Source organism: Entelurus aequoreus, linkage group LG11 (genome assembly GCF_033978785.1).
Source record: "Entelurus aequoreus isolate RoL-2023_Sb linkage group LG11, RoL_Eaeq_v1.1, whole genome shotgun sequence".
Lineage (NCBI taxonomy): Eukaryota > Metazoa > Chordata > Actinopteri > Syngnathiformes > Syngnathidae > Entelurus > Entelurus aequoreus.
Genome location: NC_084741.1, coordinates 5,305,521 through 5,333,020, shown reverse-complemented (window position 1 = coordinate 5,333,020; position 27,500 = coordinate 5,305,521). Strand labels below are relative to the sequence as shown.

The 27,500-nt window shown below is 36.9% G+C and overlaps 2 protein-coding genes across 8 annotated transcripts in view; one reads left to right on the top strand and one right to left on the bottom strand.

Moving 5' to 3' along the window:
* The window catches only part of si:dkeyp-97a10.3 (uncharacterized), a 62,057-nt gene extending 39,524 nt beyond the window's left edge, over positions 1–22,533 (bottom strand). Inside the window, exons 1-4 of one of the 7 annotated variants that reach the window (XM_062062324.1) lie at positions 22,426–22,533; positions 12,836–13,134; positions 9,620–9,992; positions 9,473–9,551 (exon numbers count right to left, since the gene is read on the bottom strand). In XM_062062324.1, coding sequence (XP_061918308.1) covers positions 9,473–9,551; positions 9,620–9,870 — 330 coding nt within the window. In that variant the 5' untranslated portion in view covers positions 9,871–9,992; positions 12,836–13,134; positions 22,426–22,533. Of the gene's footprint in view, positions 1–9,472; positions 9,552–9,619; positions 9,993–12,835; positions 15,339–18,642; positions 18,971–22,425 lie in introns of those variants that run through there. The other 6 variants (XM_062062325.1, XM_062062326.1, XM_062062328.1 and 3 more) reach the window with 6 other exon arrangements.
* si:dkeyp-97a10.2 (uncharacterized) overlaps positions 1–24,003 on the top strand; it is a 35,519-nt gene extending 11,516 nt beyond the window's left edge. Inside the window, exons 2-6 of the mRNA XM_062064039.1 lie at positions 9,499–9,555; positions 9,622–10,019; positions 12,906–13,145; positions 22,296–22,395; positions 22,456–24,003. Of these exons, the coding sequence (XP_061920023.1) occupies positions 9,499–9,555; positions 9,622–10,019; positions 12,906–13,145; positions 22,296–22,395; positions 22,456–22,504 (844 nt within the window). The 3' untranslated portion in view covers positions 22,505–24,003. The remainder of the gene's footprint in view (positions 1–9,498; positions 9,556–9,621; positions 10,020–12,905; positions 13,146–22,295; positions 22,396–22,455) is intronic.
* The last annotated feature ends 3,497 nt before the right edge of the window (positions 24,004–27,500 follow it).

Here is a 27,500-nt window from a genome sequence, read left to right as displayed (position 1 = left end):
AATGATGTCAGTAAGATATTACAGCTTGTTGCTGAGATTTGATGAGCTATATTGAGTAAAACATGCTTGAAACTAGAATATCAACTCTTGCAAAGCTGTGTCATCAACACAGGGCCGTACAGGCAAATGCTAAGGGCGCCGTCCATCAGGGGGCGCCACGCCAGTGCCACAAATGTTGAAGGGAAAAAAATAAAAAAATAAAAAAAAGTTGGTACTATTATTTCTAAATACAAAAAATAATCCCACGTTAATTAAAATGCAAAGTAAAGCCTATTTAATAGAAACATTATTTGTCACAACATTACGCCACCCCCGCCCTCCCCCCGCACGGTGCGCCCCCTCCCTTCCCCTATCATGACTCTTTTTTGGACGTCACCACATCAAAAAAATCAACACAAGATGTCAAAACGGCCAAAACTGTCAGGTGCCCAGGGAAGAAAAAAGAGAAAAGAGGAGGAGAAACGAGAAAAAGACAGAGGTAGCAGGGAGGTAACGTTAGCCTACGTGAAATTATTTGTCTGTTACAGAATGTGATAGTAACCTGGCTTTTTAGCATTAAGCTAATGTTACATGATTCGGAAATTGCTAATCAATAAATAGCTAGTTCTGTTTCAACGTCGGGTTAATATTGTGGAGGGGGCTAAATTGTTATGGAAAATAATAATGTAACGTTAGGTAATTACAGTACTCCCACCTTACATTCCTCAGGGACATTTGTATTAGATCTTTTAAGCAGGTGTTTTTTGTTTACATTGTTATTGCCTTCTGGTTAGCTAATGTTTGCCCCGCAGGTAATAGTCACTTTTCCACCCCTTTATATATTAGGTATAGTTGTAAGCCTAGTTGTTAAAGTGCACATCATTAATGTTAATTAAGCAATATCACATGAGAGGGAATGCTGTTTTTTAATTTGAGCACTGCTGTGATTCGGTTAAAGATAATCATAACATAACATTCTCATATAATATGTTAATCTGCTTTCTTTAAAGGCCTACTGAAACCCACTACTACCGACCACGCAGTCTAATAGTTTATATATCAATGATGAAATCTTAACATTATAACACATGCCAATACGGCCGGGTTAACTTATAAAGTGACATTTTAAATTTGCCGCTAAACTTCCGGTTCGAAACGCCTCTGAGGATGACGTATGCGTGTGACGTAGCCCGGCGAACACGGGTATGCCTTCCACATTGAAGCCGATACGAAAAAGCTCTGTTTTCATTTCATAATTCCACAGTATTCTGGACATCTGTGTTCGTGAATCTGTTTCAATCATGTTCATTGCATTATTGAGAAGGAAGCCGAGCAAGCAAAGAAGAAAGTTGTCGGTGCGAAATGGACGTATTTTTCGAACGTAGTCAGCCACAACAGTACACAGCCGGCGCTTCTTTGTTTACATTCCCGAAAGATGCAGTCAAGTTGGAAGAACTCGGATAACAGAGACTCTAACCAGGAGGACTTTTGATTTGGATACACAGACGCCTGTAGAGAACTGGGACAACACAGACTCTTACCAGGATTACTTTGATTTGGATGACAAAGACGCAGACGTGCTACTGTGAGTATGCAGCTTTGGCTTTTTTTTGCGTATGTACGTAACTTTTTTAAAATATATAAGCTTTATGAACCTTGGGTTAGGTGAACGGTCTTTTGGGCTGAGTGATTGTGTGTGTTGATCAGGTGTTTGAATTGTATTGGCGTGTTCTATGGAGCTAGGAGCTAGCAGAGGAGCTAGGAGCTAGCATAACACGTACCGTACCGTACGTGCGCGTCACGTACGTAACTTTTTAAAAATATATAAGCTTTATGAACCTTGGGTTAGGTGAACGGTCTTTTGGGCTGAGTGATTGTGTGTGTTGATCATGTGTTTGAATTGTATTGGCGTGTTCTATGGAGCTAGGAGCTAGCAGAGGAGCTAGGAGCTAGCATAACAAACACGCAGGTGTTATTATGCAGGATTAATTTGTGGCATATTAAATATAAGCCTGGTTGTGTTGTGGCTAATAGAGTATATATATGTCTTGTGTTTATTTACTGTTGTAGTCATTCCCAGCTGAATATCAGGTACCGTGAGTATGCAGCCTTGGCTGCTAAACATTCGATAACTTGACCGTATGTGCGCGTCACGTACGTAACTTTTTAAAAATATATAAGCTTTATGAACCTTGGGTTAGGTAAACGGTCTTTTGGGCTGAGTGATTGTGTGTGTTGATCAGGTGTTTGAATTGTATTGGCGTGTTCTATGGAGCTAGGAGCTAGCAGAGGAGCTAGGAGCTAGCATAACAAACACGCAGGTGTTTTTATGCAGGATTAATTTGTGGTATATTAAATATAAGCCTGGTTGTGTTGTGGCTAATAGAGTATATATATGTCTTGTGTTTATTTACTGTTGTAGTCATTCCCAGCTGAATATCAGGTCACCCCCGGCTCTCACAGCATCTTCCCTATCTGAATAGCTTCAACTCCCCACTAGTCCTTCACTTGCACTTTACTCATCCACAAATCTTTCATCCTCGCTCAAATTAATGGGGAAATTGTCGCTTTCTCGGTCCGAATCTCTCTCACTTCATGCGGCCATCATTGTAAACAATAGGGAACTTTGCGTATATGTTCAACTGACTACGTCACGCTACTTCCGGTAGGTGCAAGCCTTTTTTTTATCAGATACCAAAAGTTGCAATCTTTATCGTCGTTGTTCTATACTAAATCCTTTCAGCAAAAATATGGCAATATCGCGAAATGATCAAGTATGACACATAGAATAGATCTGCTATCCCCGTTTAAATAAAAAAAATTCATTTCAGTAGGCCTTTAAGTAAAAAAAAAAAGGTCAAAGACAAAGCTATTCGGTTTCTTGTGAGTAGATACACTTCACTGCCGATGTGGGGGGGCGCCAGATTGGTTAGGGCCAGGCCTGATTCTACACTCACAAGTATAAAACTGCTTTTTTAAAGTAATCATTTCTTACTTCAAGCATGAAAAAAAAAAAAATCATGATGCAGAGCGCATATCATTATGTCAAGATAATGGCACTAGCATTTACTTCATTTAAGAATATTTTTCAACATATTGAGCAAAAAGGTGTCTTTTTTTTCTACCAAGAAAAGTGCACTTGTTATTAGTGAGAATGTACTTATTTTAAGCTATTTTTGGGTTCATTGAGGTTAGCTAATTTGACTTGTTTTGGAAAGTCTTGACAAGCCAAATGTTCTTGTTCTATTGGCAGATCATTTTGCTTAGTTCAAGTAAAATACCCCTCATTTTTGTTGTTTTTTTTCTTGTTTTTGAACACTGACTTTTTGCAGTGTAGGGATTTTTAAAAGCTATTTTGAATAATCAGCTGTTAGAAACATATACACAACATGGAATATCGCTGTAAAGCTTTCATAACAACACAATATTGTTGCTTTTCCAAACAATCGATGTGCAGTTTGAGTCCAGAGGAAGCTGTTATGTGCAGGAAAGGAGGGGTGGAGTCCACTGTGAGGAAACCTCTTGAAAACAAGGCCCGGTGCTGCTGCCTTTTACCACTCCTGTGATGCATTAAGACTATTTTCATTCCCAGGCTGCACTTTGACCTTTGGGAAAGTGAAGAGAATTTTTGGGAAGCTGGGTACGAATTTGCAGCTTTTTTCCCCCTCTTTCCTGCTGGCTGTGCTCGAGGAGGCTTCATTTCTATTCTGGCACAATCGCCTCGCTTGGTGCCAGCCCCGTTGTTCTTTGGACCGTCAACTGTGAGTCGCTTTAGCATTGGAGGAACATTCTGCTATTGTTGTTTTATTACTGTTATTATTGCAGAAGGCCAGAGGTCATGTTTGGATTGCCAATAATTAGCAGGAAAATACATATTTTACAGAAGTATTTCATTACTTCATGCACACATAATGTCGTCACTGCATCTCCAATTAATGTTGACTTGTGCAAATGATACTTATTCAGTGGAGCATGTATGAAAACAAATAACCACAACTATTTTCATGCAAAAAAACTGCAAGGAAATACAGTTGTGTGGATAAAACTCACATAATGTGGAGATAAGTGCACTGCAAAAAGTCAGTGTTCAAAGACAAGGGAAAAAAGTAAAAAAATGAGGGGTATTTTACTTGAACTAAGCAAAATTATCTGCCAATAGAACAAGAAAATTTGGCTTGTCAAGACTTTCCAAAACAAGTCAAATTAGCTAACCTCAATGAACCCCAAAATACCTTCAAATAAGTATATTCTCACTAGTAACAAGTGCACTTTTCTTGGTAGAAAAAACAAATATGAGACCTTTTTGCTCAATATGTTGAAAAATATTCTTAAATGAAGTAAATGCTAGTGCCATTATCTTGACATAATGATATGCGCTCGGCATTACATTTCTTGAAAGCAGCAAACTTACACTAAAAACTAATTTATTGTTCTTAATGGAAAGGCAAAAAGGCAACGCTCAGGCAAATCATATGGTCTAAAAATGCATTTTCCCATCAATAACATGACATCATCGCGCCAAGTGCGTGCTCTTTCAGTCAATTAATGAGCAAGGAATATAATATAATATATATATATATATATAAATTTTTTTTTTTTTTTTTTTTTTTTACAGCCCGGCCAATTTTTTTTTATTGTAATTTTGAAGAATTTATCTGAATGTGCATGAACTATTTCTGTTCAAAATTGTTTTGAAAAGTTTAAATATTAACTGTCAGTTTAAGTATGAGACACAATTGTGTCAAAGTCATGTTTTTTTATTTCATGCTTGAAATAAGAAATTATTACTTTAAAAAAGCAGTTTTCTACTTGTGAGTGTTGATGACACAGCTTTGCAACACTTGATATTCTAGTTTCAAGCATGTTTTACTCAATATAGATAATTTAGGACCAAAACACTTAAAACAAGTAAAACACTCGAACATAAAATCTGCTCAGTGAGAAGAAAGATCTTATCAGACAGAAAATAAGCAAATATCACCCTTATTTGACATATTTCATCTTACTTAGATTTCACTTTTTGCAGTGTGGCTTTCATTGCGTCGTGACAACTTGTGTCCAGCAAAAATACATCAAACTGTGGAACAAATCTGAACAAAAGTGCCCAAAATACTAAATGGTACAGTCCTTCCACCCGGTGTCAGGCTCATGAACCAGGAAGTAACCTACAAATTAACATACAAACTTGTAAACAAAGTCAAAAATGTAGTTTCTCTTTGTGGTAGAGACCTATATGTCTGACAACGTCCTACATGAACTAGGAAGTAACCTACTAATTAACATACAAACTTGTAAACAAAGTCAAAAATTTAGTTTTTCTTTGTGGTAGAGACCTATATGTCTGACAACGCCCTACATAAACCAAGGAGTAACTTACTAATTAACATACAAACTTGTAAAGAAACTAAAAAATGTAGTTTCTCTTTGTGGTAGAGACCTATATGTCTGACAACGTCCTACATAAACCAAGGAGTAACTTACTAATTAACATACAAACTTGTAAAAAAAACCTCAAAAATATTGTTTCTCTTTGTGGTCGGGACCTATCCATCTAACATCTTCTTACATAAACCAAGAAGTAACCTACTAATTAACATACAAACTTGTAAAGAAACTAAAAAATGTAGTTTCTCTTTGTGGTAGAGACCTATATGTCTGACAACGTCCTACATAAACCAAGGAGTAACTTACTAATTAACATACAAACTTGTAAAAAAAACCTCAAAAATATTGTTTCTCTTTGTGGTCGGGACCTATCCATCTAACATCTTCTTACATAAACCAAGAAGTAACCTACTAATTAACATACAAACTTGTAAAGAAACTAAAAAATGTAGTTTCTCTTTGTGGTATCGACCTATCCATCTAACATCTTCCTACATAAACCAGGAAGTAACCTACTAATTAACATACAAACTTGTAAGAAACTAAAAAATGTAATTTATCTTTGTGGTAGGGACCTATCCATCGAACATCTTCTTACATAAACCAAGAAGTAACCTACTAATTAATATACAAACTTGTAAACAAACTCAAAAATGTAGTTTCTCTTTGTGGTAGAGACCTATATGTCTGACAACGTCCTACATGAACTAGGAAGTAACCTACTAATTAACATACAAACTTGTAAACAAAGTCAAAAATTTAGTTTCTCTTTGTGGTAGAGACCTATATGTCTGACAATGTCCTACATAAACCAAGGAGTAACTTACTAATTAACATACAAACTTGTGAAGAAACTAAAAAATGTAGTTTCTCTTTGTGGTAGGGACCTATCCATCTAACATCTTCTTACATAAACCAAGGAGTAACTTACTAATTAACATACAAACTTGTAAAGAAACTAAAAAATGTAGTTTCTCTTTGTGGTAGGGACCTATCCATCTAACATCTTCTTACATAAACCAAGAAGTAACCTACTAATTAACATACAAACTTGTAAAGAAACTCAAAAATGTAGTTTCTCTTTGTGGTAGGGACCTATATGTCTGACAACGTCCTACATAAACCAAGGAGTAACTTACTAATTAACATACAAACTTGTAAAGAAACTAAAAAATGTAGTTTCTCTTTGTGGTAGGGACCTATATGTCTGACAACGTCCTACATAAACCAAGGAGTAACTTACTAATTAACATACAAACTTGTAAAGAAACTAAAAAATGTAGTTTCTCTTTGTGGTAGGGACCTATATGTCTGACAACGTCCTACATAAACCAAGGAGTAACTTACTAATTAACATACAAACTTGTAACAAAAACCTCAAAAATATTGTTTCTCTTTGTGGTCGGGACCTATCCATCTAACATCTTCTTACATAAACCAAGAAGTAACCTACTAATTAACATACAAACTTGTAAAGAAACTAAAAAATGTAGTTTCTCTTTGTGGTATCGACCTATCCATCTAACATCTTCCTACATAAACCAGGAAGTAACCTACTAATTAACATACAAACTTGTAAGAAACTAAAAAATGTAATTTATCTTTGTGGTAGGGACCTATCCATCAAACATCTTCTTACATAAACCAAGAAGTAACCTACTAATTAACATACAAACTTGTAAACAAACTCAAAAATGTAGTTTCTCTTTGTGGTAGAGACCTATATGTCTGACAACGTCCTACATGAACTAGGAAGTAACCTACTAATTAACATACAAACTTGTAAACAAACTCAAAAATGTAGTTTCTCTTTGTGGTAGAGACCTATATGTCTGACAACGTCCTACATGAACTAGGAAGTAACCTACTAATTAACATACAAACTTGTAAACAAAGTAAAAAATGTAGTTTCTCTTTGTGGTAGGGACATATTCATCTAACAACTTCCTACATAAAACAGAAAGTAACCTACTAATTAACATACAAACTTGTAAACAAACTCAAAAATGTAGTTTCTCTTTGTGGTAGAGACCTATATGTCTGACAACGTCCTACATGAACTAGTAAGTAACCTACTAATTAACATACAAACTTGTAAACAAACTCAAAAATGTAGTTTCTCTTTGTGGTAGAGACCTATATGTCTGACAACGTCCTAAATGAACTAGGAAGTAACCTACTAATTAACATACAAACTTGTAAACAAAGTCAAAAATGTAGTTTCTCTTTGTGGTAGGGACATATTCATCTAACATCTTCCTACATAAAACAGGAAGTAACCTACTAATTAACATACAAACTTGTAAAGAAACTAAAAAATGTAGTTTCTCTTTGTGGTAAGGACCTATCTGTCTAACATTTTTCTACATAAACCAGGAAGTAACCTACTAATTAACATACACACTTGTAAACAAACTCAGAAATGTTGTTTGTGTTTTTGCTAGATAGTTATCTGACTAAAATCATCCTCCATGAAGCACACAATAGCCTAGGAGCTTAAAGGCCTACTGAAATGAATGTTTTTTATTTAAACGGGAATAGCAGATCCATTCTATGTGTCATACTTGATCATTTTGCGATATTGCCATATTTTTGCTGAAAGGATTTAGTATAGAACAACGTCGATAAAGTTCGCAACTTTTGGTCTCTGTTAAAAAAAACCTTGCCCCTACCGGAAGTAGCGTGACGTTGTCAGTTGTTCACTCCCTCATATTTTCCTATTGTTTTCAACGCAGCTAGAGCTATTCGGACCATTACCCCATTAATTTGAGCGAGGATGAAAGATTCGTGGATGAGGAACGTTAGAGTGACGGACTAGAATGCAGTGAAATACGTATCTTTTTTCGCTCTGACCGTAACTTAGGCTCATTGGATTCCACACTCTCTCCTTTTTCTATTGTGGTTCACGGATTTGTATTTTAAACCACCTGGGATACTATATCCTCTTGAAAATGAGAGTCGAGAACGCGAAATGGACATTCAGTGCCTTTTATCTCCACGACAATACATCGGCGAAACGCTTTAGCTACGAGCTAACGTGATAGCATCGTGCTTTAACTGCATATAGAAACAAAAGAAATAAACCCCTGACTGGAAGGACAGATAGAAAATCAACAATACTATTAAACCGTGGACCTGTAAATACACGGTTAATGCTTTCCAGGCTGGCGAAGGTTAACAATGCTGTGCTAACGACGCCATTGAAGCTAACTTAGCAACCGGACCTTACGGAGCTATGCTAAAAACATTAGCTCTCCACCTACGCCAGCCAGCCTTCATCTGCTCATCAACACCCGTGCTCACCTGCGTTCCAGCAATCGACGGAAGGACGAAGGACTTCACCCGATGCGTTTGGCGGCCCGGAGACGTAGGAAGTCAAGGTGAGGTCGCCGGCTAGCGCGTCTGCTCTCCAACAAAGTCCTCCTGGTTGTGTTGCTGTAGTCCGCTGCTAATACACCGATCCCACCTACAACTGTCTTCTTTGCAGCCTTCATTGTTCATTAAACAAATTGCAAAAGATGTCCAGAATACTGTGGAATTATGAAATGAAAACAGAGCTTTTTGTATAGGATTCTACGGGGTACCATAACTTCCGTTACTCGGACTTCGTCACGCGCATACGTCATCATACCGCGACGTTTCAGCCGGATATTTCCCGGGAGATTTAAAATGTCACTTTATAAGTTAACCCGGCCGTATTGGCATGTGTTGCAATGTTAAGATTTCATCATTGATATATAAACTATCAGACTGCGTGGTCGCTAGTAGTGGCTTTCAGTAGGCCTTTAACTACAGATCAACAAACAAACACAAATACAGCATTTTACACCTTTTTTGTTTGCTACTTAGCTATAGGTCCCCCACCTCAATATTAAAATTGCATGGTGCAGACTTTCTAATCTTTCTTAAATCAAATTGTATTTATTTTTTCCTTTTTGTTGTTAGCAATTGTTCCGTTTTTTTGTGGTTTTGAGCGGTTTTTGAGTCCTGTCCAGAGCAGGAAGTAGTCTGCTAGCTTATCAACAGGTGGACAAACAAATCATTTTGCTATTTTGCTTGTGGTCCCCCTCTCTAAAATGTAAATGTCACAGTCCTGACAGTTTTTTACCTTTTGTTGTCTTGTGTGTGCATCAGGTGGTGTGGTCATGGACTTCCTGTGTTGGAGAGTTGCCAGGCTGCTGCTGTTCCTGTGTAAGAGATGTATTGTTATCGACATTGCGTTGTTATCAACATGGTGTAATCACGTGCTACGTGCAGAAGTGAGCGTGAGACTAAAGCCTCTCTTCTAGTCCCCCGTGGTGTCCAGGGCGTGTCCGTGTACATCTCCAGCAAGGATCCAGTGTACGTCATCCCGGGAAGCACCCTCCTCCTGCGGGCCCACCTGGAGTTGGGGCCCCTGGAAGCCGTGTCAGAGGTCACGTGGGAGCGGGAGCCCGAGAGCGGCGCCCCCGATGGGAGGGTGAGGCTGGCGGCGTGCCCGGGAGGAAGCCTCCAGTGCGCTGGCATCAAGGCGAAGGTGCGCGTGAGTCTGGAAGGTCAGGAGAGCGTCCTTCACCTGAGCGACTACAGCAGCGAGGACCACGGCGTGTACGCAGTGACCGTGACCGACCACCAGGGGGCCAGGAGCACTGCAAGATGCATGGTCAGAGAATATGGTGAGTAGTCTTTGACACATTCACTTCAACTATACTCTATATACATCATACTGTATATACACTTCCTGTACATTATATATCATACTGTACATGTACATTATGTGTACATTATATATCATACTGTATATACACTTTGTGTACATTATATATCATACTGTATATACACTATGTGTACATTATATATCATATTGTACATGTATACTATGTGTACATTATATATCATACTGTATACACATTGTGTACATTATATATCATACTGTATATACACTTTGTGTACATTATATATCATACTGTATATACACTTTGTGTACATTATATATCATACTGTATATACACTATGTGTACATTATATATCATATTGTACATATATACTATGTGTACATTATATATCATACTGTATACACATTGTGTACATTATATATCATACTGTATATACACTTTGTGTACATCATATATCATACTGTATATACACTATGTGTACATTATATATCATATTGTACATGTATACTATGTGTACATTATATATCATACTGTATACACATTGTGTACATTATATATCATACTGTATATACACTTTGTGTACATTATATATCATACTGTATATACACTTTGTGTACATTATATATCATACTGTATATACACTATGTGTACATTATATATCATATTGTACATGTATACTATGTGTACATTATATATCATACTGTATACACATTGTGTACATTATATATCATACTGTATATACACTTTGTGTACATTATATATCATACTGTATATACACTATGTGTACATTATATATGATATTGTACATGTATACTATGTGTACATTATATATCATACTGTACATGTAAACTATGTGTACATTATATATCATACTGTATAAATATCATACTGTATACACACTATGTGTACATTATATATCATACTGTACATGTAAACTATGTGTACATTATATATCATACTGTATATACACTGTGTACATTATATACCATACTGTATATACAGAATGTGTACATTATATATCATACTGTATTTACACTATGTGTACATTATATATCATGCTGTATAAACAATATGTGTACATTATATATATCATACTGTATATACAGTATGTGTACATTTTATATATATATATCATACTTTATATACAGTATGTGTACATTATATACCATACTGTATATACAGTATGTGTACATTATATATCATATATCACTGTATTTACATTATATATCACTGTGTATGCAGTATGTGTACATTATATATATATATATATATATATATATATATATATATCATAGTGTATATACAGTATGTGTACGTACATTATACATCATACTGTATATACAGTATGTGTACATTATATATCATATATCACTGTATTTACACTGTTTACATTATATATCACTGTGTATGCAGTATGTGTACATTATATATATATATGTATATATATATATCATAGTGTATATACAGTATGTGCACGTACATTATATATCATACTGTATATACAGTATGTGTACATTATATATCATATCACTTTATTTACACTGTTTACATTATATATCACTGTGTATGCAGTATGTGTACATTAAATATATATATATATATCATAGTGTATATACAGTATGTGTACGTACATTATATATCATACTGTATATACAGTGTACTATGTGTACGTTATATCATACTGTGTATACAGTATGTGCACATTATATATCATAGTGTATTTACAGTATGTGTACATTATATATCATAGTGTATATACAGTATGTACACATTATATATCATACTGTGTGTACAGTATACTATGTGTACATTTACATTATATATCATACTGTGTATACAGTATACTGTGTACATTGCATTATACTGTGTATACAGTATACTATGTGTACATTATTGTATTATACTGTGTATACAGTATACTATGTGTACATTACTGTATTATACTGCGTATACAGTATACTATGTGTACATTACTGTATTATACTGTGTATGCTGCAGAGCTGTATATAATATTTTGGTGGGTTTCTCTACATGAGTGAGGTGAATATTAGAAGTTAGTTTGCAGTTGTAAGTAGTATAGTTAAACATGCATCTTTTGGGGTCTTTTAAGTTAGAAAACTGGGGAAAAAAAGTAAATAAATGATCGAAAACTGAAGTAAAATGTTTTCAAACATCTCAAATATACAGTGAGTATTTCTACCCTATTAAATTTATGTAATTAATGCAAAACTAAATGTATGTTTTCCATTTATTTTGTTCATAGTCCTCCATAATTCAATTAAGTATGAACATGTCAATATTGACCTTCAGCTTTTAAAAAGTATTACCATTATTACAGTATTATTTCTTATTCACCATTAGATTTGTTCCTGTATTTATATCCATCTTTTATCAATTAATAATTCTATGGGATTTGTAGAGAAAATGTTAACTAAATTATTTTAATGTATCATTTTTGTTTTTACATACTGTATATTTTTTCAAATATTTATCCACTACTTCATAAAATGTAAATACAATTTTTAGATTAAATATTGTTTATATTTTCATGTATTCTACCGTTATTTCTCACTAATTTAACTCTCACATTAATGTAATATTGCTTTAACTGCAGTAATTAAAATGAATCCTGTAATTTTGTCAGTTAAGTCTTATAGCCTATCAGTGTACAAGTTATTATTATTATTATTGTCGCATTGTTATTATTATCATTAATTATTAGTGAATTTAGTGGAATTGTGAGGCATGAGCATGTTCGAAAACAATCAACACAGGTTGAAAAAGTTCATTGAATAAATAAAAGTAAAATATTGAACCTTGATTTAATATCTCCTTCCTAAAGAAGGTTTATTTGAGACGGCATGTCCACCTTTGACCTTTGGCCAGAGCCCGTGCATCACGTGACGGTCAGCATCAACGCCTCTCACTCCTTGCTGGTGTGCGGCGAGGCGTGGGGGACGGAGCCCCACTTCAGTTGGCTGCACGAGAGGGCGGCCGTCACCCAGAGCGTGGGGAGGGTGTCGGAGGACGGCAGCAGGCTGCTGGTCGCCAAGGAGCCGCTCTGCGGACACTTCACCTGCATCGTCAGCAACCAGCTGGGCTACAGCGCCGCCACCTACACGGCCGGTGAGTCGCCATTATTTGTATTCGTCTCCATTTGACAAAGTCATGTTCTCAACAGGGAGCAGTCATTACAGACAACAATAACACACACATCCACTAGGGGGCGATAATCATCGTGTCTATGCCTTACAGCAGACCTGGGCATTCTGCGGCCCTACAAAATACATTTAAAAACGTATCTATGTCGAGTGTGCAATACAACGGTGCTGCTTTTATTTTGAAAAGCGTTATTTATGGGCGTATGTCCGTGTGTAGCCTGTGAGTGAAGGTGCACGGCGACAAGTGATGCACGGTTATTCCCGAGGCGCTAAAAAGAGAAAAGTTGGTGAGGAATGGCGTGTTTTCAACAAGACATGGACTGCCAAGTATTTCTTTACAGAGATTAAAGGTAAAGCCATGTGCTTAATTTGTGGTACACAGGTTGCTGTGTTTAAAGAATATCATTTGAATTGCCACTACACCACGAAGCACGAGGAAAAATACCGGAATCTGTCCAATGAAGCTGATGCGTTGATGGTAAAACTGCAAACCCAACAAGGACTTTTTGCCAAATGTCACACCCCCAGAGATGCAGCCGTCAGGACAAGTTTCATCATTTCTCACAAAATCGCCAGAAAAAGTAAGGCGTTTTCTGACAGAGTTTATTAAGGAGTGCTTATTGGACTCTGTTGCGCTGATATGCCCGAAGAAGAGGGGCGCATTTGAGAACGTGTCACTCTCCCGACGCACTGTTATGAGGCGGGTTGAGACCTTCGCTGGAAACTTGGAGCTTCAGCTGAAGAACAGAACGGCCGACTTTGACTGTTTTTCGCTGGCTTTGGATGAGAGCTGCGATGTGCGTGACACCGCCCGGCTGCTCATCTTCTTACGTGGGATAACTGCAGACTTTCAAATCACGGAGGAGCTGGCAGCCATGCAGTCAATTAAAGGGACCACCACAGGTAATGACTTGTTCACATAGGTAAATGCGTGTTTGGACAGGTTAGGACTGAAATGGGACAAGCTGGCAGGTGTGACAACAGATGGTTGTCCAAATCTGACGGGGAAAAATGTTGGACTTTTAAAGAGGATGCGGGATAAAGTGACAGAAATGGACATTTTTGCATTGTATTATACATCAGGAAGTGTTGTGTAAGACAGTGTTAAAAATAAAACCATCAAAAGCAATCTGCTTTTGTATAAAGTTAAGTTAGGTTGAATTAAATTATTATTATTATTATTATTTATCTTACGGTGTATCAAAAATAATTTGAGCAAAATGTATTTGAAATATTGTCGGTGTGGCCCTCCAGCAGTGCTCGGGTTGCTCATGCGGTCCCCGGTAAAAATTAATTGCCCACCCCTGACTTACACGGTACCGTGTATTTACTGTACAACACACACACACAACAGCACACATGGCATCTGTAAAGCTGTAATGTGTCATATAAATGAAATACATATGCATAACATGTATTATTTTACCTAAAGGGGCTGTTTGCAACTTCCTCACAGTTACATTTTTCCAAGCAAACAACATAACAAGCACATTGTTACTATTAGTGGTTCAACACAACACATTTGTTTGACAATTGCCGATATTCTTCACAATTACAAATGTATGTAATACACTTAATACACTTTTTTACTCTTTTATCCGATTATTAATCGAAGTAATAAATCGATTAATCGAAGTAATAATCGACAGATTAATCGATTATCAAATTAGTCGTTAGTTGCAGCCCTATTAATGACCGGACCGTAAGTCTTGAACTATATAAAGTATTTCAATGGTTGGAATCTGCACTTTTGCATGATATACTAATTACTATGGTCATCTAATTAGTTACTATGGTCATCTAGTTAGTTACTATGATAATCTAATTAGTTACTATGGTAATGTAAGTCACAGCAGCTCAGTGTGGGTGGGGAGTGTTTCTACAGAGCAGGCATGTGATTTGACCACAGTGAAAAAGACTGAAAAAATTTCCGGGGGTCGAAGGCCCTCCGCCAGGTCCAGGGCGGTGCCCTGGTGGGGGGACAAGGGGGGCAACGCCCCCCGAAGCTCCTGGTTTTTCACCAATTTAACATGCTAAAATGAACAAAGACAGCACCATTTGAAGAAAATGTTTTAGTGTTTAAAGACATGAAAACATCATTAATAGAACATACATAACCCAATTATAATAATGAATCACTGTATATGGTTCAGTCCCAACAGTATTTAGCAGAGGTGTGGACTCGAGTCCGACTCGAGTCATGAATTTGATGACTTTGGACTCGACTTGACAAATTGTAAAGAGACTTGCAACTCGACTTAGACTTTAACATCAATGACTTGTGACTTCACTTGGACTTGAGCCTTTTGACTTGACATGACTTGCTACTTTCCCCAAAACCCAAAGATTAAAAAGTGATAAGGGAGCGCGCCGCTCCGTATTTTTCCTTTTCTTCGTCTGTGTCTATCAGCATGTTGTTCATGTCAGCTGGTGTGCTCTCAGTCCAACAGCCAATCAAATTAGATCTACGCTGTTTTCATCACACAGCTCTCATCCAATCAAATTGCAGGACAACCAATGAAGAAGAATTGTCAAACAATGCGGCAGTGAGAAACAATTATGCCAAAGTTCATTTCGTTCGGGTATTAAAACTACGACTTGGTCAACAAAAAACGAATAGCCCTATGCAAATCATGCAGTTCGAATATTATAGACGGAGACGTAACAACTTCCAACTTCGTTCGACATTTGAAGATGCACAAAGAAGGGTAAGTTTTGAATGTAAGCTAACGTTTATTGGCTAAGTAACGTGACTTTTATTTGCTGTGTAGTTAAATCAGTGAGGCTGTAAACTCACTGCTAACGTTATAACCATAGACATCTTGTAAGGGTACGCAGCATGGAGCGCTACTGCCTACAGGCGCAGACGAGACGCGGGGCCGCCATCTTGGAGTGGTGATCCGCTCCACTCAGTGCAATTCATTTGGCAGGAGCAATGAACTGTCAGCGCATTTAATTCATTTTACCTCACTGAATACCACTAATTTTCACGCGCTTTGTTGCCATACGTGTAGCTATGATAAAGGACACATGTTTTGGCGTGTTTTATTATTCATAGTTTGCTTAACAGTAATATACTATTCTTATACGCTATAAGTGACCAGACGTCCGAGATCAAAACTGGGAATATAATCCCCAGAGAAGGGGGAAAAAAACGGTCAGCTATTTTTAAATTGAAGAAACAATATGATGAGGTTATATATACATGTGTATATCCTACATAAACAATGTATGAATACATTAGATATCTATAAATCTTATAGACCGTATCTCTGTTGCTGCAGCAACAGAGAGTTTATTCTGTCTTGACACTTGTATTGATATTTTGTATTACATTCTTCCCTTAAATGATCATGTTTACAGTCATTGTTATATATGTATTTTTTATGTATGTCGCTTTGGATAAAAGCGTCTGCCAAATACTTAAACATATATAAACACCTGAAAGTCTTTATATCAGCTAAAACCACCAATCTGTTTCACTGGATTCAGAATAAAACCAAATGCTGTCTTACCCAACAATGTTAGTATTTGAATATTGTTACTTGAAGACTTATTCCTGGTTACAATTATACTGTTAAGAAAGTATTGTCTTATATTTTGCCTAAAATGAGAATGCATCATAATCAGTGGCGGCTGGTGAATTTTGTTTTAGGTGGGGCTGAAAGTTTGTAAACCAAACCCCTGTAGGGGCGTCATCCTCCCCCAGAAGATTTATTTGTGATTTTCACATACAAATATTGAAGATCTTTGCTCCTTCTCAACTCTGTGGTAATATTATTTTCATAAAATACAACCAATAGTACATTAATGTTAAATCTTACTTGTGAAAAGTAATCCCCCGATTCCTATTTTCAACAGTCCGCTCATTTGAGCAGGAAAACGCTGAACACCATCTTTGTTTTCTACCTGTCAACTGTCAGTTTAGGCTACTCGCCGGCTCCTCATCACCACTTCAAGATGCAAATTGCTCGCGTCTACTTATAAGATGTCTGTGGTTATAACGTCATTGCAAACACGGCAATCTGTTGCGTCCACTGCAGTTCGCTACCTTATTCATACTTTTTGTCAAGGGATTTTTTTTAAGCAGGGTTGCATGAGGTACCTACAAATAACGTTACGTTAGTCAATGTATCACACACAATAACGTAACGTTAGACGGCGGTCAGCAGCACCGCGTATTTTAGCCACCTACAAAAAGACAAACATAGTCAAATAAAGGTCAGTTAAAATGTATACTATATTAAGAATATGTGAACATATTGCATAGGGCCCTGACATGTAAAAAGTACAACTCTGTTCATTGTTATGTTCATGTATTTGTTATGTTTTTCATGTGTACGCACACATCAACACACATACAGTATGAGATGAGATCAATGAGATAAGGTAAGAACAGAATAGAAACTGCTGTGGAACTAGTTACAATGCAATATGCCATGGAGATACAATGTTAACACTTTTGTACAAATAAGTACAGTTGCACTTGTTTTTGCAAATGTGTTTATTCTGTAAAGGAATGAGTTAAATGTTTAAATTTGTTTACACTATTAAAATGACTGGTTAATAGTGCTATTATGAATTGCAATGTCAGTACTATTTTTTTTCCCTGCTATTTCAAATGCACTTGTTTTAATAAATAAATACAACGTTTTAAAAGCATACACAATCTGTGTAAAAATATTAGTCTGTGGTTAAAAGGACTTGAAAGGACTCGAAACACAAAATGCATGACTTGTGACTTGACTTGAGACTTTCCAGTCTTGACTTTGGACTTGACTCGGGACTTGCCTGTCTTGACTCGGGACTTGACTCGAGACTTGAGGGCAAAGACTTGAGACTTACTTGTGACTTGCAAAGCAATGACTTGGTCCCACCTCTGATATTTAGTCACTAATATTTACATCTTGTGTTCATTTCACATCCACAGGTGTCACATTGATCAGTGATATTATCTACAGTTTATTTACAGTATTACCACATTACTTCAGTTCACTTCACACATTAGCTTTCTTCTTTTTTGGATAAATATAACAAAATACCAAATGTAAACATTTCATTCTTTTCGCCAAAATAGGATATACATTTATGAAAATAATTAAACATGTTTAGTATTGTTTACTCCTATTTGAAAGTAGGAAATAATAATAATGTGAGGACACTGACATATTGCATGAAACAAGTGTGAAAATATTTACCTTCAAGATTGTTACACCACCGACAATAGTTTCAAGAGACTACATAAGAACTTAATATTACAAAATAGTATTATATGCAAATTTATTTCAAATAAATTGTTAACTGGAGTCAATAATGCGACTCTTTGAATTTCTGTTATTTCATAATATATTTTCACGTGGCTTTTTATTTTGAGAAAAACCCATTTATATTTCGCAAAGCAATAATTGGTTAACATTTAAAACAAACGTGCGTATTTCGCAAGCAAATATTTTTTAGCTTACCTCATTATTAACAACCCTGTCTGCAACTGAAGTGGGTTGTTTGGGTGGATCTTTCCTCTCCATGTCACTTTCGGTTGACATCCAAAAGTACCAGCTAGTGAAAAGTTAGTTTTCCTTGCTTCAAGTTGTTTCGTATGTTTTTGGTCGTTTCGCATGTACTTCCAAAGCCTTGAAACCTCGTGATCCATAGTCAATATTATCATGACACCACGTGCACAAAACCTTTCCGGGACGATCGATTTTCCGAATAAAATCACCGAACATAGTCGTAACTTCCTTCTTCCCAACAGTATCAGTGATTTCCCTTTCCATCCAGTCCTATCGAAACTATTTTTGACATGTTTATCAATTTCTTTTACTCGTAAAGCGTCCTTTCTCTCGAGAACCGACATCGTTTACATATGGAAAATGGCGGTAATAACCATTATGAATGATGACGTTATTAACGTCGTCATTCATAACAGATGTCCTGATTGGTCACAAGGAACATATCGACCAATCAACTACGTCTCGAATCTTGATTTAGGGTCGGAAAAAAAAACGGAAGATCTTTTTTTTTTTCCCCCCGAGATTAAAAAAGATGGAATTCCGACTTTAGACGGAAAAATCACATGCCTGACAGAGTGTTTCTAGAGAGAAATGTGGGTGTCAGGGACGGACGCGGAAGGAGATTTTTACAAGAAAGTTCTAAAGCTTAGTGATATATCAGATAGTAGGTTGGGGGGCGGGGGGTTACCCTTCACGTTCATTTTTCGCTGTTTGTTGCAATTTTTGTTGATTGTAAAATATGCAGATGGTGAGGAGGTGTCACACTGCTGTCGATCCCAGGCAAGGTTTTCTGTAGTGTGCTGCTCCAACGCCTAAAAGACGAGGTAGATAACATCTTAAGGGAAGAGCAAGCCGGCTTCCGAAAGGGAAGGTCCCGCGCGGAACAGATTTTCACTCTTCGCAACATCATAGAACAGTGCCAAGAACTCCAGACACCCCTCATCATCAATTACATCGATTTCAAGAAAGCCTTCGACAGTATCCACCGGGAATCACTGTGGCAGATCCTCCAGCTATACGGTATACCATCAAAGTACGTCAACATCTTCAGAGCCCTGTACCATAACTCCACCTGTCGAGTGAAAACCACCAACAGGACAACCGACGACTTTGACATTGTGACCGGGGTAAGACAAGGTTGCATCTTGTCTCCCTTACTGTTCATCATTGTCATAGACTTCGTCATGAGGAAGTCTGTCGTCGGAGCAAACCTCGGCATTAAGTGGGGAGGGGGCAGACTGGCAGATCTGGACTTTGCGGACGACTTGGCTCTGCTTAGCCATTCCTACGCTGCACTCCAAAAATTGACTAACAATCTGCATGAGCAAGGGGAAAAAGTCGGCCTACGTATAAGCCAAGAGAAGAGCAAGGCCATGACCGTTGCACAAGACCAAAACGTTCCACTGCTCACCGTAGGCGAACAAGGCATAGAGTACGTTGAGAACTTCACGTATCTTGGAAGCAACATCTCAAACACTGGAGACGCAGAAAAGGATGTACAGACCAGAGTCGGAAAAGCTGCAGGAGTCTTCCAACGCCTCCGGAATATCTGGTCATCAAAATCTATCAGTACGTCCACCAAGCTGCGCCTCTATATGTCAGTGGTCATCCCTACAGTGACCTATGCCTGTGAGACATGGATGAAGACATCAACCATTACAAACAAGCTGGATGTCTTCCACCGACGGTGCCTCAGATACATCTTGAGGATCTCATGGAGAGACCACATCACCAATGAAGAGGTGATGAGAAGGGCAGGGGTAGCACCATTGTCTGATATAGTCTCTGATACGAGAAGGAGAATGGCTGGACACGTACTCCGACTGCCAAAAGAGAGACCGGCAAGTGTGGCAATGGACTGGGTGCCAGAAGGGGGAAAGAGGAAGAGAGGACGGCCAAAGAAGACGTGGAGACAAACAGCCAAGGAAGACCTGAGAGAGATGGGAGTCAGCTGGTATGGAGCAAGAAGGGTCGGAATAAATGGAGGGGACTCGTCGCCCAATGTTCCAACAGGAATGGGAGGAACTAAGTCTAAGTAAGAGGAGGTGTGACGTTCATATGTTGTCAATATTCAGTGTTTTATCCTTCATAGTTAATATTGTAAATCCCACATTCTTTATTTTCATGTACATTCTGGGTGTCTCATTCAGTAGAAAAAATTTTAAAATTCCATTCTGTTTTTTAAGGCGGTCTGTCATAACGTTTTTAGCATTCAGACATTATTGTTAGGTTTTGTATTAATGTTGTTAAAAATAAGATATACTGGCCCCAGACACATTTTTTACTCTGAAGTCTAAATAATGCCCTAACCGACGCCTGGTGCTGTTGAGTAAGTATGTGTCAAGTTTACTGAAATACTAAATAATTAGTGTGAAAGTATTTATAGAATGATCCATTTGTTAGTTTTTGTTACTTATGTATGGGTGAGGGCCGACATCCGGGCAACTGAGCTACATACGGGTTCTTCGAGCCATAGCAACCAGACTGGCATTGAAAACAAACCGTTGCCATTACTCTTTAACCTGTCGACCTACGCTGGTTAAACCCGTCATTCTGCCTCCAAAATGCCGAAAAACAGTGTTGTTTTTGGTTGTGCTAACCACAACTGGAAACAGGGAAAACAAAGGTTGTATTTTGTTCTGCCAAAGCGTGATAAAAGCCCACAGAGACGAGACAAATGGCTCGCAGCTTTACACTGGGAAAACGAGGACGGTTCTCACTGGAGTCCCCCAAAGTCCCGGGTCGTGTGTTCGGATCACTTCGTTTCTGGTAAATATAAGGAACAAAAATCCACCTTCTTAACCACAACTTGGCTATATCGTCCGTGCTAATGTTGTACTTGTTGAATTTGTACCTTATAACGTTCGACAGCTGAAGTTGTTGTTGTACAAAAATAACATGCGGTATATACTATATAGTCTATAGCCTAGCTAGCTATATTCGAAAACCGGCTTCGTTTAAATTTGCACTTAACAGTTGGGTTTTTAAAAACCAATAAACCCTATAATTTTCATGTTGCCATTCAATACATGTAGCCCTCAAATCTCTCAATATTTTATACACTAACACTTGATCTTGTTGTTGATAACTTCCGCGTCTCTTTCTAAGTAGCGCGCAGGCTAAGCTAACTAGCAAGCTAAGCTAAGCCTGAGAAGCTTTAAAGTCCACTGAGACGAGTCTGACGCAAATAATACATTTTCGTTTTTTCACACGATATGCGAATAAGTAAAAATGCGTAAATGAAGGATTTAACGCCGACTTCCAAGCCACAACGCTCGTTAAATGCTTGTTCTGTCAATGCTGTGTTCGCTGTGAGCTGCTTTGTTTTCAACGAATTTCCGGTTGCTAGGGGATGGTAGGCGGAAGTGACGTAGGTCCGCCCTCACCCATTACATTACTTTGAAGTGTCTTAAATGAGTACAAAGGTTATTATATAAAATAGGTTTTTAAATTTTTGCCATTTAATTATTGGACGATTGAGTAAATAATTTCACGTTTGACGTAGTTAATGAATTGCTTGAAAGTTACATATTAGCTGGCAGGGAAGGAAGATAAATGCAGTCATTTGGGGCGTGCCGCCATTTTAAACCTCCGCCCTCCCGCAGCTCCGTGTGAGGCCGCCGGAGTGAGCGCGACGACGGCGGCCGTGTGTTGTCTCATCGGCCTGCAGGTGCTCGGGGGAGGCGTCGCCCTCCTCATGTGGAGGTACGCACATTTAAACACATCTTCTCCTACCGTCTTTTCATCCCTGATGTTTGCTGGCAGGAGGAGGAGGAGGAACAGAGGAGAGAGACTCCGTGAAGAGCCCATTTAAAACATTTCCTAGCCGCCATTACTGCGCTCAGGGCGGAAGAGGAGGTAGGAGGAAGCGGGACTTTTCCCGCCTAAATACACCGTGGATAGTGACGTCACACTGCCCCCTGCTGGGCAACGCTTGGCACTGCACTATGTTGAATACAACTGTATAATAAATACTTAAGAAAAACAATATTTTTTTTGTATTGCTCCTCAAAACTCTGAAGGCATTATTAGCCATTTTTCATCTGTACTTTAGGAGTTATGTTTAAATAACTGTCATAGTGAGTAAAACCTCATTTTAAAACAACTGATTCTAGTAAAACTCACACAGATACAATATTACAGCCATTTTCAGACATAATGTATGTTTGGTTTTGGAGTTAAATTCATATAACTTGTTATATTGAGTAAAAAACTAACTTGTGTCTTGCAAACCTTACAAAATATTTTTTATTCCCAGTAAAACTCACAAATATACATTTCTCCAGGCATTATTAGCCATTTTGCATGTGTGGTTTAGGAGTTATGTTTAAATAACTGTCATACTGAATGTGGCAGTTTTACTGTCATTATGATTAAAACCTCATTTTTGTATTTGTAAACCTTACCAAAAATACCCGATCCTGGTAAAACTCGCATAGATTCAATATTACAGGCATTTTTAGACGGATTGCATGTTTGGTTTTGGAGTTATGTTTATATAACTTTGATACATTTCATATTCATATTCATATTGAGTAAAATAAAACTAACTTGTGTCTTTGCAAACCTTACAAAAGATCATTATTCTGCTAAAACTCACAAAGATACATTTCTCCAGGCATTATTAGCCATTTCTAAAGAAAAAACGTCACCAAAATACTTTTGAGTACTCTTTTTGTCAAGTCATTCTTGTCACATATTGTAAAAAAAAAAACCTATCATTTATGCCATTTAAAGTGTCCAAAAACATTAATTATTTAAACCAAAATTGATTAAAAAAATAAACCAAGGAAAATATATTTTATTTTAAATAAATACGATTTTTCTTTTATTGTTTAAAACAAATATGGAGATAGGTTGATTGGCAGCATTAAATAGTCCCTAGTGTGTGAATGCTGTCTATCTGTGTTGGCCCTGTGATGAGGTGGCGACTTGTCCAGGGTGTACCCCGCCTTCCGCCCCAATGCAGCTGAGATAGGCTCCAGCACCCGCCGCCACCCAGAAAGGGACAAGCGGTAGAAAAATGGATGGATGAATATTTATTTTTGACAACAAGTCATAAACCCTGCCTGATGCCTGGCACACTGCCCCCTGCTGGGCAACGCTTGGCACTGCACTATGTTGAATACAACTGTATAATAAATACATGCAAATACTTCAGAAAAACAGTTGTTGTTTTTTTGTATTGCTCCTCAAAACTCTGAAAAATAAAGAAAAAAGTCACAAAAATACTTTTGAGTAATCTTTTTGTCAAGTCGTGCTTGTCACATTTTGTAAAAACTATCATTTATGCCATTTAAAGTGTCCAAAAACATTCATTTCAACTAGGGATGTCCGATAATGGCTTTTTGCCGATATCCCGATATTGTCCAACTCTTTCATTACCGATACCGATATCAACCGATACCGATATCAACCGATATATACAGTCGTGGAATTAACACAATATTATGCCTAATTTGGACAACCAGGTATGGTGAAGATAAGGTACTTTTAAAAAAAAATTCATAAAATAAAATAAGATAAATAAATTTTAAAAAAATTCTTAAATAAAAAAGAAAGTAAAACAATATAAAAACAGTTACATTGAAACTAGTAATTAATAAAAACTAGTAAAATTAAGTGTTAACGGTTAGTATTATTAGTGGAGCAGCAGCACGCACAATCATGTGTGCTTACGGACTGTATCCCTTGCAGACTGTATTGATATATATTGATATATAATGTAGGAAGCAGAATATTAATAATAGAAAGAATGTGAATGAGTGTCAATGAGTGTAAAGAAAAACAAAAAAACCAAAAAAAAACCAATACAGATCATAAAAAAAACCGATACCGATAATTTCCGATATTACATTTTAACGTATTTATCTCTAATTTCAACCAAAACATATTTTAAAGTTAAAAAAGAAGTCACTCCCTAGATAGAAGTAACAACTTCAAAATAGCTTGTGTACTCACTGTGCACTTTGATGAGGAGTTAACTGGGAGGCGAGTCTCGTCACAAAGACATTCCATTCTTCCCTTCACTGTAGTAGTTCACCCAGCCATGTTGTACTGAGTAGCCCGGACAAAGACCTGCGTTGCGCAATAAATTCCAACTCCGGGGTCCGTCTTTTCCTGAATGCCATCAGCCCCGTTTACTTTGTGTGCTGGGGAGGAGAGTCTCTTCACAAAAACATGACATGGAAACCAGCAGCAGTTTGGTGACATCATCACGTCTGTAGTCAGGAAGGAGCGCGCTGACAATAAGTGTGCGTATTATTATTCATTTTACATTTAGAGCTCTGCAAAATCGCCATGTAAAGTCGCTAATGCTAACCCCTAGCACGTATATGGGGATTTTCAATGTAAATTAGCATCCAGCTGGCGCATTTTCTTGTCAAAAAAAAAATTAGAGAAAAGTGTCTCATGTCCACGTCACGTTGATTTAGTTCTATGGTTATCATCACACTTTTCCCTTCTGTCATCACCAGCACCTTTCTGTGAAAAAAAATTAAATTAAAAAAAATATATAAAAAAAAAGCTAAAGAAAAAGTAAAAGAGACCTGAGAATAAAATGTTGGTCGAATTACAAAATTGCACAACTTTGGGTTGAGATGAATTATTTTGTCTCATGTCCACGTCATGTTGAGTTAGTTCTATGGTTATCATCACACTTTTCTATTCTGTCATCACCAGCACCTTTCTGTAAAAAAAAAAAAAAAAAAAAAGAAAAGCTAAATAAAAAGTAAAACAGAGACCTTCCGAGAATAAAATGTTGGTCGAATTTCCAAAATTGCGCAAATTATTTTGTCTCATGTCCACGTCACGTTGAGTTAGTTCTATGGTTATCATCACACTTTTCCCTTCTGTCAACACCAGCACCTTTCTGTGAAAAAAATAAAAAATAAAAAAGCCAAAGAAAAAGTAAAACAGAGACCTTCTGAGAATAAAATGTTGGTCGAATTTCCAAAATTGCGCAAATTATTTTGTCTCATGTCCACGTCATGTTGCGTTAGTTCTATGGTTATCATCACACTTTTCTATTCTGTCAACACCAGCACCTTTCTGTGAAAAAAAAATTAAATTAAAAAAATAATTAAAAAAAAAAGCTAAAGAAAAAGTAAAAGAGACCTGAGAATAAAATGTTGGTCGAATTACAAAATTGCGCAACTTTGGGTTGAGATAAATTATTTTGTCTCATGTCCACGTCATGTTGCGTTAGTTCTATGGTTATCATCACACTTTTCTATTCTGTCAACACCAGCACCTTTCTGTGAAAAAAATAAAAAAATAAAAAGCCAAAGAAAAAGTAAAACAGAGACCTTCTGAGAATAAAATGTTGGTCGAATTCCAAAATTGCGCAAATTATTTTGTCTCATGTCCACGTCACATTGCGTCAGTTCTATGGTTATCATCACACTTTTCTATTCTGTCAACACCAGCACCTTTCTGTGAAAAAAATAAAATAAATAAAAAATAAATAAAAAGTAAAACAGAGACCTTCTGAGAATAAAATGTTGGTCGAATTCCAAAATTGCGCAAATTATTTTGTCTCGTGTCCACGTCATGTTGCGTTAGTTCTATGGTTATCATCACACTTTTCTATTCTGTCAACACCAGCACCTTTCTGTGAAAAAAAAAAAAAAAAAAAAAGCTAAAGAAAAAGTAAAACAGAGACCTTCTGAGAATAAAATGTTGGTCGAATTCCAAAATTGCGTAAATTATTTTGTCTCATGTCCACGTCACATTGCGTTAGTTCTATGGTTATCATCACACTTTTCTATTCTGTCAACACCTTTCTGTAAAAAAAAAAAAAAAAAGCTAAAGAAAAAGTAAAAGAGACCTACTGAGAATAAATTGTTGGTCGAATTCCAAAATTGCGCAACTTTGGTTTGAGATGAATTATTTTGTCTCATGTCCACGTCATGTTGCGTCAGTTCTATGGTTATCATCACACTTTTCTATTCTGTCAACACCAGCACCTTTCTGTCAAAAAAATAAAAAAAATAAAAAGCTAAATAAAAAGTAAAAGAGACCTTCCGAGAATAAATTCTTGGTCGAATTCCAAAATTGCGCAACTTTGGTTTGAGATGAATTATTTTGTCTCATGTCCACGTCACATTGAGTTAGTTCTATGGTTATCATCACACTTTTCTATTCTGTCAACACCGGCACCTTTCTGTAAAAAAAATAAAAAAAAATAAAGAAAAAGTAAAACAGAGACCTTCCGAGAATAAAACGTTGGTCGAATTCCAAAATTGCGCAAATTATTTTGTCTCATGTCCACGTCATGTTGAGTTAGTTCTATGGTTATCATCACACTTTTCTATTCTGTCAACACCAGCACCTTTCTGTGAAAAAAATAAAATAAAGAAAAAATAAATAAAAAGTAAAACAGAGACCTTCCGAGAATAAATTGTTGGTCGAATTCCAAAATTGCGCAAATTATTTTGTCTCGTGTCCACGTCACATTGCGTCAGTTCTATGGTTATCATCACACTTTTCTATTCTGTCAACACCAGCACCTTTCTGTAAAAAAAAAAAAAAAAAAAAAGCTAAAGAAAAAGTAAAACAGACCTTCTGAGAATAAAATGTTGGTCGAATTCCAAAATTGCGCAAATTATTTTGTCTCATGTCCACGTCACATTGCGTCAGTTCTATGGTTATCATCACACTTTTCTATTCTGTCAACACCAGCACCTTTCTGTAAAAAAAAAAAAAAAAAAAAAGCTAAAGAAAAAGTAAAACAGACCTTCTGAGAATAAAATGTTGGTCGAATTCCAAAATTGCGCAAATTATTTTGTCTCATGTCCACGTCACATTGC